Source organism: Heterodontus francisci, chromosome 18 (assembly GCF_036365525.1).
Source record: "Heterodontus francisci isolate sHetFra1 chromosome 18, sHetFra1.hap1, whole genome shotgun sequence".
NCBI lineage: Eukaryota > Metazoa > Chordata > Chondrichthyes > Heterodontiformes > Heterodontidae > Heterodontus > Heterodontus francisci.
Genome location: NC_090388.1, coordinates 28,273,793 through 28,286,560, shown reverse-complemented (window position 1 = coordinate 28,286,560; position 12,768 = coordinate 28,273,793). Strand labels below are relative to the sequence as shown.

Genomic DNA, 12,768 nt, shown 5'->3' with positions numbered 1-12,768 from the left:
AAGAAAATAAAGTGGAAAAATTTGAGGCAATCTTTGAAGGGGGTTTTTGTTACAGTTCTTCGAGCTCACTGTAGCGTCCTTGATTGTAGGTAGATCTTGTTCTTCATTGGGGCCCAGTATTCTTCTTAAACCTTGTTCGCTGTAGGAGACCTTTCTCTCTTGGAGTTCATGTGTCTTCAGTGGATTTGGAGTTCTGTGAGAAAGAGAGGGAGAGCCAGACAGGAGAGGATTTCTGCAGTCCAGCAGCACACTGCCGTCTCTCAGCTCAAAACTGTTTGTACAATTCAGAAAAATTAGGTTGCCAAGCAGGCTAGTCAGTGACCAGCTGGTCTGACCATGTCTTTTTGTGGATTCGGCCATCCCAGCAGTCATCCTGAAATTTGAGCTCCCTCACCTTCAATGTCTGGTGCTCAAAGTCCATTGTGGGTTAAATTGGATAAGGGAAGTAACCCCTTTGTCTCCACAAGTACCGTCTGTTAATATGCAAATGTCTTTCTAACCAAGGGCCTGGTGATTTTTTTTTTGAACCAGTCTTTCTGCACTTCAGCAACAGTTTTCAAATCAATGTTCAAATGACAAAATTAATGTGTCTCATTCTTAGCAGGTGGGGGGGGGGGGTCTGCATGACACCTCCATACCCAGTGGAATGAAATGCAATTTGAGAAAAGCGCATTTCATTAAAAGGGTCGATAGAAAATATAAGATACAGAAAAAAAAGCTTGCATTTCTCTCATTCATTCCCATTCATTCATAAAATCCTAAAACTTAATACAGCCTGTCTTTTCTTTGTGTCAGTGCTGCTTTAATTGCCCCTTTTTGGCTTCCCAATAACATGTGTTTTTTGGGGGAAAGCTTTTCTTCAGTTTGCCCATTTCCATGGCTGTCTAGGGTCTTTGAGATGGTTAGGTTTAATTAGTCCTGAGTTAGAATTTGTTTCTCAGGAGAGACAGTAGTGGGCGGGTCTATCCTGAACTCTTTTTCAGTGCTTTGTTGAGTCATACAAAGGCTTTTGACTTCAGGAGATGGGTGGTTCTCTTTTTTTCTGACTGCGGGGGAGGATTCTTTGCTAATCTCCCCTTTGTCCTCTGGGACACTCCTGCCTGCAGGTATTTGTGCAGACTCTGTTGCACTCCACTGTGGTACTTTGACTAGGTGAGGCATCACCCTCATGGTTTCTCTGCCCACTAGAGATCTTTCTTTGTCTCTGAAAGTTCCTTTAAATGCTGTTAGCAACTCTGATGGAGTGTTTCTAGTGTCTGCATTTACGTAGGAGGATGTGGGGTATAACTTTTCAAATTTTTCGGGGTTGTCTGACCGGACTGTAAGGGTTTTCACCCGAGATTCTTCCCGGACTTCTGTTAACCTGCCCTCTTGGTTGCTTTTTCCCCTTCCCTTTCTAATCTTTTGCCAAACTTTTGCCTGCCTGTCCCCTTTTGTTCTCGGTCCCTTACAGTTCACCAGCCCTCCGCTAAGGGTCCTCCTGACATCAGTACAGGACTTAGGAGTGCAGGTTTCACTGTAGGTTGGAGTTTCCCCTCAACCTGGCACGTGGCAAAACCTGCAGTACTCCACCACATCTTTGTGGAGTTTTGGCCAGTCAAACTGTTGTCTTATGCGGGCTTTGGTCTTTCGTATACCAACATGTTCAGCCACTGTAGTCTCGTGGGCCCTTCTTAATATTTCTCTCTGGGACCTCTGCGGCACCACTAACTACTGAACTACTGTCCACTCCTTGCTCTCAGGTCTGTGAGGAGAATTCCATTTCCTCATCAGTACCTCATTCTTTAAATAGTAGCAATCAGGGACTCCCTCTGCTTTACTTTCAGACTGGCAGCCTGTGCTAACTCTTGCAATACTGGGTCGGCTCGCTGAGCCTGAGCTAGGGAGAATCCATTTAATTAATTCCCTGGGTCTCTTAACTTTCCAAATAAAGTCTAAGAAAAATAGTTTTCTTGGAGATCTGCCTGCAGTGCCAATTCAGTCTCCTCTGGGGGAGCTGGTTTGATCATGGCCTGATTCATTACACATTCAGGGAAACTGCAGGGGACTGTCTCCTGCCACTGCCCTGACTCTCTGACCTCCTGCGGTCTTTCTTTCACTATGGGGGGGTGGCTAGCTACCACCTTCACCCCAGCCAGATCATTACCTAGGAGCAGGTCAACCCCATCCACAGGCAAACTAGGGACAATCCCAATGGTCACCGGTCCCAAAACTAGGTCGCACTGCAGGTGCACGGGTACAGGCATACATTGCCCTCCAATACCATTCACCACCATTCTGGTGTTTACTGCTCTTTCTGGGGGAAAGGTCAGGCCTTTCCAGTAAAAGGGATCTAGTGGCCCCTGTGTCCCTGAGAATTACTATGGGCTTGCTTGCCCCACTCGAGGGATATGGGGTTACTTTCCGTTCAGACACAAAACTCTGATAATCTTCAGGAATCCTATTGAATTTTCCGGCACTTGCAGTAGTAAGCTTCCTGGGTCACACTCTTACTGCAGTTAAAGCCACAGCTTGTTCTGCTGTGCTTTCCATCAGGTTCATTTCTTCACAGAGCAGGTGGGCCCTGATCAACCCTGCAGGCTTTCCCTATAGTTTCCAGCAGTCAGCTCTTAAATGCCCTGCTTTGTTACAATGGAAGCACACAGGTCTTTGCGTTTCACTCCTGCTCACAGCATCTTCCTTTTTGGCTAGAGGAGGGCCCCCTGTGTCTCCTGATTTTCTTTCTCTCCCAGGACTGCTTGGGCTCCTATCACCTTCCCACCCTTTGAACTTTGCGGATTTGTGGGAAAGATTTTCCCCTGGAAAACTGACTTATAAATTAAAGCAAATTCATCAGCCAGAACGGCCGCTTGCTGGGCTCTCTGAGCCCGCTGCTCCTCTACATGGGTCTTTATGGAGAGTGGGAGAAAGTGTTTAAATTCCTCTAACAGAACTACTTCTCTGAGATTCTCATAGCTGAGCTGTACTTTAAGAACCCTCAGTCACTGGTCAAAAGCCAGCTGCTTATTTCTTTCAAACTCCAGATAAGTTTGATTAGCTTGTTTCTTGAGGGTTCTAAACTTTTGGCGATAGTCTTCAGGTAATAATTCATATGCCCCAAGGATAGCATTTTTTGTCAGTTCAGAGCGGCACAGTGGCGCAGTGGTTAGCACCGCAGCCTCACAGCTCCAGGGACCCGGGTTCGATTCCGAGTACTGCCTGTGTGGAGTTTGCAAGTTCTCCCTGTGTCTGCGTGGGTTTTCTCCGGGTGCTCCAGTTTCCTCCCACAAGCCAAAAGACTTGCAGGTTGATAGGTAAATTGGCCATTATAAATTGTCACTAGTATAGGTAGGTGGTAGGGAAATATAGGGACAGGTGGGGATGTTTGGTAGGAATTTGGGATTAGTGTAGGATTAGAATAAATGGGTGGTTGATGTTCGGCACAGACTCGGTGGGCCGAAGGGCCTGTTTCAGTGCTGTATCTCTAATCTAATCATAATTTGATGAACTCTCATTTGGCAACAGGGAATAAACCTCATGGGCTTTTCTGGTTAGCTTGCTTTGTAATAAAAGAGGCCAGGTCTCAGCTGGCCATTTTAGCTGCCTTGCCTTGCCAGTTTCTCAAAGGACACAAAACATTCTTCTACATCTTCCTCATTGAATTTTGGAATTAATTGAGCTAGTTTTAACAATTCTATACCCAGCCCAGAATTACGCTCCTCCATATTGGCCATGCTTTCACTGGGGTTACTCTGTCACCCCCTAGATAACTCAAGCCGCTTCAGCTCTCTCTCTTTACATTCCTTCCGGAATATTCTTTCTCTCCCTCTCTCCTCTCTCTCTCGTTCCTTCTCCTGTCTTTCCTTTTCTTCACTTTCCTTCTGGAAGACTCTTTCTCCCTCTACTCAAATTCATGTTTCCTCTGTTCCAATTGTATCTTTGCTAACAATACCCTGTCGGAGTCTACTTCTCACCCTGTTTCTGTTTCTTCAGATTCAAAGGAAAAATGGTTAGCCACTAGCCTTAGGAGTTCAGACTTCCTAGCCTTGCCACGTACAGTGATCCCACACGGCTCAGCCATTTTCCTCAACTCCTCCATAGACAGTGCTTTTAACTTATCCCAACTTACTTCACCCTGGTTTGGAGAGCTACTAGCTTCAGTTGCAGACATGTTAGTATTCAAGCACACACAAGCACAAGAAAACCTGTATTGAAATGTTGCTCTTTTTTGATTGGGAACAATTTGGCTTCCCACTTCCAATTTGTCTCGCTTGTCTGTGGGTAAAATCCAAGACGGTAGCACACGAATTTCTGTTACAACCAGGTGAGAAAGGGGTCTAGGGTTCCCCCTCAGCCTTTACCTGGTCTTACCATAACAGGGTTTAATTTTAAACACACTGTTTTTAGCTCCCCCTTGGTGAATCCTTGTTCACTGCTTTCCAATTATAAGACAAAGAAACCAGCACAAACAGGTTTTCTTAGGTTTAAAGAAGAAAGGTTGAAATTTATTAACCTTAAACTCTAATTCGGTTAATGCCTACAGATACACAATGTGCCCACTCTAGCATGCATACACGATACACACATGCAGATAGAGATAGAAAAGAGCAGAAGAAAATAAAGTGGAAAAGTTTGAGGCAATCTGTGAAGAGGGTTTTTGTTACGATTCTATGAGCTCACTGTAGAGTCCTTGATTGTAGATAGATCTTGCTCTTCGTTGGGGCCCAATATTCTTCTTAAACCTTGTTCGCTGTAGGAGACCTTTCTCTCTTGGGGTTCATGTGTCTGACTACGACTGTTTGTGGATTCAGCCATCCCAGCAGTCATCCTGAAATTTGAGCTCCCTCACCTTCAATGTTTGGTGCTCAAAGTCCATTGTGGATTAAATTGGATAAGGGAAGTAACCCCTTTGTCTCCACAAGCACCGTCTGTTAATATTCAAATATCTTTCCAGCCAAGGGCCTGGTGATTTTTTTTGAAATAAGTCTTTTCTTTACTTCAGCAACAGTTTTCAAAACAGTGTTCATATGACAAAATTATTGTGCCTCCTTCTTGGGGGGTCGGCATGACAATAGCATAAATTTGGATTTAAAATCTTACTATTTTAAGTAGAGTGTACATTAAACTGAATTTCCTCAAAAAAACGCAGGGTTCACATAATGACTGCCATGTGCTTCTGTTTATCTAAGTAATAAATGCAACACTTAATTTTTCTTACCTATCACCATGTTTGTCAACTGCATTAATATTGACTCCATTCTTGATCAGAAATTCCAGACTCTCCACTTTTACTGGCCTGTACCAAAACAAGCTTTTTTTAAAACAACTATTGCATTTGTGCATCACACCAATCATTTCAGGTGCAAATTAAAATGACAGCCGTAAACTGATAGTGGGTGACATACGCTTCTATTTCATCATGTAGTAATCCAAACAGCAGTTCTTCCTGCTCCTCAGCTTTAAAATTGAAGCCCTTTTCAGTGAGCCTGTAAATTAAACAAAACAAACATTAAAGAATAAAAGGTAAATGGAAAATATAAATGTGCTAAATTTGAATATCTTGCAATCTGTGCTTCTATTCTTTTTATCTTAAATATAAGCAGCTGTTATATGATGAGGAAGCTAATGAACCACTCCTGACTGTAAACTCTTATTATTTTTATAATTGTTTTAATTGTAGGTGCCACAAAACATTTCCTTAAGCAAAATGCATTTTGATGTAATTAAAGCTAAAATCCATTTCAGATTTTTAAAACTTCATTCTCAGGAGGTGCTCCAACACTACAGTTAGGTAGGGAGTTCCAGAAGATTGACCCAGCTATGATAAAAGAACAATGAGATATGTCCAAATCAGGATGCTGTGTGGATTAGAGGGCAACTTGGAGGTGGTGCTGTTCCCATGCACCTGGTGCCCTTGTCCTTCTAGGTGTTGAAGGTCCCATGTTTGCAAGTTGCTGGCGTATATCCTGTAGATAGTACACCCGACAATCAAGGTACCACATTAGTGAAGGGGGTGGATGTTTCGGCTAATGGATCAGGTGCCAATTAAGCAGACTGTTTTGTCTGGGATGATGTCGATCTTCTTTTAAAATATTATCACGTAACCTTGTTTGCTCAATCTAAGTCTAAAATGTATCCTGGCTTGCATGAACAAAATCAAAATTTGGACAAATGTCCTGTTGTTCTCCCACCAGTCTCATTAGGCATGTGCAGCTTGCACTGCACAGGGATCACACACCAATTTGGCCCCTATGTTGCAACTAATCCCAGTTTTTCTATCAAGTGAGTTGGGGTTGATGGAAATAAAGATATTCACTGTGTCCTTTGGAGACGAAATAGACAATGTAGCATTAGAATGAATGAAGGCCGAAGCTTCAAAATGAAGTGCAGATACTTTTGAAAATAAAAGTTCACATCAACAAAGTGAAAGCATGATTTGGTATAAATGATCAGCAAAATCTTTTCTCACAGTGTAGCAAACCAAACTACCTCTGATAAAGGAGTAAACAAAGAGATTAAGACCTTTAGAGATATTGCAATGGAAGGTGAGATGGATTCCTGCCATATAAAAGGGGCAATGAAGGGATAGACAGCTCTCTAATTTTCCTAATTTGGCAGGCTGTCCATAATGGGGACTATTTAACAAATGACGAACAATGCATGTTTAGGGCTTTTTCCACAGACATGAAGAAATTGAAGAGAATAACTGGAGACTGACATCTGAGGTATTACAGTATGAAATCATCAATATAACATTTTCTTAGAAGGAATAATTCTTCATCCACTCTAAAATGCTTGCTCAATAAGAGTAACTGGATAAAGGGAAATTTTTGCTTGCAGCTAGGTTTTTTTTCCATTAAGAGGTTTCCACTGTAATTTTCAAAGTTCTTAGATGGACAGCAAAAATATTCCTGCTATAACTGATATAAATAATATATTCTTATTTTTAATTACAGTCTCAACAATTCATGGTTGCAAAAGTGACTGACAGAGATAATGGGTTGCACCATTGCACAATTGGCCTTATAAAATCAGGTGTACGGGGACACCAGGCCAGTACTTCCAACTGTCCTAATTATAATCACAAATAAATGTTATAATGTGATCTTACCATTTAGCACATTCAATGTGACTGTTGGCCACAGACAGGTAGAGCAGGCTTGGAGCACTTCCCTTCATTAATTTTGTGATCATTTGTTGCTTAGAGGCAAACTGCAGCAGAAGCTGAATAACATCGATTCTACCTTGCATGGCAGCACAATGGATTGGCAGCAGCTCTTTATTGTTCCATTTTTCTATTGCAGCCTTATGAGACAGCTACGCACATGGAATAATTCATTGTAATTAGTTTGTAACAGTTGCTGGCAGAATCTTGACTAGAGTTATTTTAGTAAGATACAATAACAGAGTAGCACCAGATACAAAGCCAGCATTTGCTTTGTTTTGGACAGATCCAGTTATACAGTTTTTCTGATGGGCATCCCAATTATTCAGCAGTTGGTGTTTCACACTAATATCTTAATTTTGTTAAATAATGATGTGTCAGCTTGAAAGTATGTATTTGAAAACACTAATGTGGGATACTAGATGAAGGTAAATGATGGGATTTTGGCCCACATATTGCACTATTCCTTTCCTGTCAAATATTCCCCAATAATAGATAGTTTTAATAGCATAACAGTATACATTTTGCACTATAGGTTACGACCAAGGCGGGAGAAATGCACTGTTAATTCAGTCCCACATCTCCACCGGTCATAGCATATCAATAAATTTTCCCACCAACTGAAAAAACAGCCAATTACATATTCTATTTGTCCCCCAGAATAAAGCACACCAACCAGGTTTCTTTAATCAACAACAAATTAACTATTTATTAATAAACTAAATCTTAAACAATAATGAGATAAATCTATGTAGGAAAATATTTTTTAAAACTCCTTATTCTTTCCAACCCTCATGCACACACGCATACGTTCAAAAACTGATGAACCGGAGAAAAAGGATTTTTCGGTTTACAGCTGTTTCTCATGAATAAAAAAGAATAATAAAATAATTGCAGTTGTCACGTTTTGGTCGGATGTTTTCAGGTCGGTGAGGTATCCCAGAGTCAAATAGTCGGATGCCGCTCGAAGTCTCTCCAGGCGAGGTTGATGAACAGGCTGTGATGGTCAGCGTTCAAGGCAATTCATCTGCAGCATTCATCACATAGATCTTTCAGCAGGGGCCTAGCAACAGATCTGTTTAGGACTCTCAGTAACAGTAAAGCAGTAGAAGCTTTCTTCAGGTTCCAGGATTTCCCAAAACACTGGAGGCAACAGGAACCACACTGGATGCAGGAATTCTTCACAGACAGGAGGCAATAGGAATCTGCCACCTTTCAAATACAGGGGTTTCTTTTCAAGAGACGCAGGTTTTCTTCACAGAGAGAGGTCTTTTTCTCTAGTCTCCAGGCAGGTCAGGTCTGAGTTTCAAATGCCTGCTCTTTGTCTAACTCACTGTTTTTTAAAAGTCCAAAGTGAAAGCAAAAACTTTGCGGAGCCGATCACACGGCCAGACAGAGAGTCTCCTCTGTCATTCAAAAGTGTTGCACTTAGGAGGTCAAAACCCCTTGCTGTTTCCTTGAAATTGCTTGCTTGCTAGTTCTTTTGTAGAGTCAACATCCAAAAATTTCAGATATTTGCAGGTCAATGTCCACTGAGCAAAAATCCTTTTCTGAGTTTTTTAAAACACACAGAATTCTAAAACCTTTTGTAACATATATCATATACAAATCTCATTTTTTCTCACATGAGTCTGCTGGATGAAAGGGCTCACATGAAAATCAACCCATTGATGTATTATTTATATTATAATAATTGGATACCAGTACAAAACTAACATGTGGTAACATTAATGCATTCTTAATATCTTTGAGATGAAAGGGTTCCTCGGATTACCTTGTTATTATATAGTGCACCTCTACTTAGTGTGTAGTTTCATGAACATTTTGACTTTGAAGCACCACAGAGTTCTTACCAAAAGTTTTAAACAATCCAATCTAGCTGGCTTTCTCATTTCACCAAAGCATATTATATGCAATGGTGTATTGCCATCCACATCTGACCAGTTTACATCAGCACCGTGATCTATCAGCAACTGAAATGACAAGACACAATGTGAAATATGGATTTTCTTTAATCATGAATTAAAATAATAGCTCAAACAGCTCATTAAAATGAAAGCTCCATAACCCATCTTTTTGTTTTGATCAATAGCACTTATAAAACCAAGAAGCTATACCACAGCAATAAAGTTAGTTTTAAAAAAGATTAGAAAGAAACAAAAATCAGAATACAGCCCTTTTGACAACAGCACATTTAAACTTTAAATTATTTGAGGAGAACAAGCAGCAGTTTCAAATGTCCTAGTTCAAATGCTTCTCATTATAATAAACTGACCTGCATTGTCTCTGTATCTCTTGATCGATGTAATGGGGTTGCCCCTTTGTAATCCAACAGGTTGACACCAACCGTCAATTGTAGAAGTGTCTGAAAACAAGAAATAAAACAAAATGCATACAAAAATGCAGATATCTTTTAAAAATCCATTGCCAATGGTGGATCAGTATTTAAGTGAGTACAATTTATCCAAACCACAGCATTCCTTCACAAGTGATTCTATTTACTTGAAACTAAAATCATGATTATGAAACCGGACGGACCACCCAGCATCGACCTACGCACCGGAAACGACAACGGCAGACCTGTCGACCCTGCAAAATCCTCCTTAATAACATGTGGGGGATGGGGCCAAAGTTGGGAGAGCTGTCCCACAGACTAGTCAAGCAGCAGCCTGACATAGTCATACTCACAGAATCATACCTTGCAGACGATGTCCCAAACACCACCATCACCATCCCTGGGTATGTCCTGTCCCACCGGCAGGACAGACATATCAAAGGTGGCAGCACAGTGGTATACAGTCAGGAGGGAGTTGTTCTGGGAGTCCTCAACATCGACTCAGGACTTCATGAAGTCTTATGGCAACAGGTCAAACATGGGCAAGAAAACCTCCTGCTGATTACCACCTACCAACCCAACACCCCCCCACACCCCTCAGCTGACGAGTCAGTACTCCTCCATGTTCAACACCCCTTGGAGGAAGTACTGAGGGTGGCAAGGGTGCAGAATGTACTCTGGGTGGGGGACTTCAATGTCCATCACCATGAGTGGCTCAGTAGCACAACTACTGACTGAGCTGACCGAGTCCTAAAGTACATAGCTACTAGACTGGGTCTGCAGCAGGTGGTGAGGGAACCAACAAGAGGGAAAAACATACTTGACCTCATCCTCACCAATCTGTCTATCACAGATGCATCTGTCCATGACAGTATTGGTAGGAGTAACCAACGCACAGTCCTTGTGGAGATGATGTCCCGTCTTCACATTGAGGATATCCTCCATTGTGTTGTGTGGCACTATCACCGTGCTAAAGGGGATAGATTGCGAACAGATATAGCAATGCAAATCTGGGTATCCATGAGGTGCTGTGGGTCATCAGCAGCAACAGAATTGTACTCAACTACAAACTGTAATCTCATGGCCCGGCACATCCCCAACTCTACCATTACCATCAAGCCGGGGGATCAACCTTGGTTCAATGAAGAGTGCAGGAGGGCATGCCAGGAGCAGCACCAGGCATACCTCAAAATGAAGTGTCAACCTGCTGAAGCTACACCTAGGACTACTTGCGAGCCAAACAGTATAAGCAGCATACGATAGACAGAGCTAAGTTATCCCACAACCCACAGATCAGATCTAAGCTCCTGCCACATCCAGTTGTGAATGGTGATGGATAATTAAACAACTAACTGGAGGAGGTGGCTCCACAAATATCCCCATCCTCAATGATGGGGGAGCCCAGCACATCAGTGCAAAAGACAAGGCTGAGGCATTTGCAACAATCTTCAGCCAGAAATGCTGAGTGGATGATCCATCTCAGCCTCCTACTGAAGTCCCCAGCATCACAGATGCCAGTCTTCAGCCAACTCGATTCACTCCACTTGATATCAAGAAACGACTGAAGGCACTGGATACTGCAAAGGCTATGGGCTATGGACAACAGTACTGAAGACCTGTGCTCCAGAACTGACTGCACCCTTAGCCAAGCTGTTCCAGTACAGCTACAATATTGGCATCTATCCTGCAATGTGGAAAATTGCCCAGGTATGTCCTGTATACAAAAAGCAGGACAAATCCAAACTGGCCAATTACCACCCCATCAGTCTACTCTCGATCATCAGTAAAGTGATGGAAAGTGTCATTGACAGTGCTATCAAGCAGCACTTGCTTAGCAGTAACCTGCTCAGTGATGCGCAGTTTGGGTTCTGCCAGGGCCACTTAGCCCCTGACCTCATATAATTCTTGGTTCAAACATGGCAAAACAGCTGAACTCAAGAGATGATGTGCGAGTGATTGCCCTTGACATCAAGGCAGCATTGGACCAAGTATGGCATCAAGGAGTCCTATCAAAACTGGAGTCAATGGGAATCAAGCGGAAAACTCTCCGCTGGTTGGAATCACACCTAGCACTAATGAGGATGGTTGCGGTTGTTGGAGGTCAATCATCTCAGTTCCAGGACATCACTGCAGGCGTTCCTCAGGGTAGTGTCCTAGGCCCAACCATCTTCAGCTGCTTCATCAATGACCTTCCCTTCGATCATAACGTCAGTAGTGGGAATGTTCACTGATGATTACACAATGTTCAGCACCATTCACGACTCCTCAGATACTGAAGCAGTCCATGCAGAAATACAGCAAGACCTGGACAATATCCAGGCTTGGGCTGATAAGTGGAAAGTAACATTCGCGCCACACAAGTGGCAGGCAATGACTATCTCAAACAAGAGAGAATCTAACCATCTCCCCTTGACATTCAATGGCATTACGATTGCTGAATCCCCCACTATCAACATCCTGGGGGTTACCATTGACGAGAAACTGAACTGAAATAGCCAAATAAATACCATGGCTACAAGAGCAGGTCAGAGGCTAGGAATCCTGCAACGGGTAACTCACCTCCTGACTCCCCAAAGCCTGTCCACCATCTACAAGGCACAAGTCAGGAGTGTGATGGAATACTCTCCACTTGCCTGGATGGGTGCAGCTCCAACAACACTCAAGAAACTAGACACCATCCAGGACAAAGCAGCCCGCTTGATTGGCACACCATTCACAACATTCATTCCCTCCACCACCAACACAGAGTGACAGCAGTGTGTACCATCTACAAGATGCACTGCACAAAGGCTCCTTGGACAGCGTCTTCCAAACCCGCAACCTCTACCACATGGAAGAACAAGGGCAGCAGTTGCCTGGGAACACCACCACCTGCAAATTCCCCTCCAAACCAAAGACCATCCTGACATGGAACTATATCGCCATTCCTTCACTGTTGCTGGCTCAAAATCCTGGAACTCCCTTCCTAACAGCACTGTGGGTGTACCTACCCCACATGGACTGCAGCAGTTCAAGAAGGCAGCTCACCACCACCTTTTCAAGGGCAATTAGGGATGGGCAATAAATGCTGGCCTGGCCAGTGACACCCACATCCCATGAACGAATAAAAACAAAATCTGACAAAGAGATTCTCCAAACCTACTTTGTACTCGGTGTACAATAAATGTGCCTCCAATTATTGAAATATATACCAAAAAGCTGATGCTGATATTTATATTTTTTTAACAATATAAACCAAATATAAAATTAAATTACTGTAGTTAGACATTGGAAATGAAATGTAATGCAG

General features: G+C 42.7%; 1 protein-coding gene across 2 annotated transcripts in view; it reads right to left on the bottom strand.

The window, feature by feature from the left end:
- LOC137379829 (putative ankyrin repeat protein RF_0381) overlaps positions 1 to 12,768 on the bottom strand; it is a 214,984-nt gene that overhangs the window by 41,856 nt on the left and 160,360 nt on the right. For both annotated transcript variants that reach the window (XM_068051206.1, XM_068051209.1), the window contains exons 8-12: positions 9,420 to 9,509; positions 8,998 to 9,117; positions 7,091 to 7,296; positions 5,385 to 5,465; positions 5,198 to 5,275 (exon numbers count right to left, since the gene is read on the bottom strand). In XM_068051206.1, the coding sequence (XP_067907307.1) occupies positions 5,198 to 5,275; positions 5,385 to 5,465; positions 7,091 to 7,296; positions 8,998 to 9,117; positions 9,420 to 9,509 (575 nt within the window). The remainder of the gene's footprint in view (positions 1 to 5,197; positions 5,276 to 5,384; positions 5,466 to 7,090; positions 7,297 to 8,997; positions 9,118 to 9,419; positions 9,510 to 12,768) is intronic.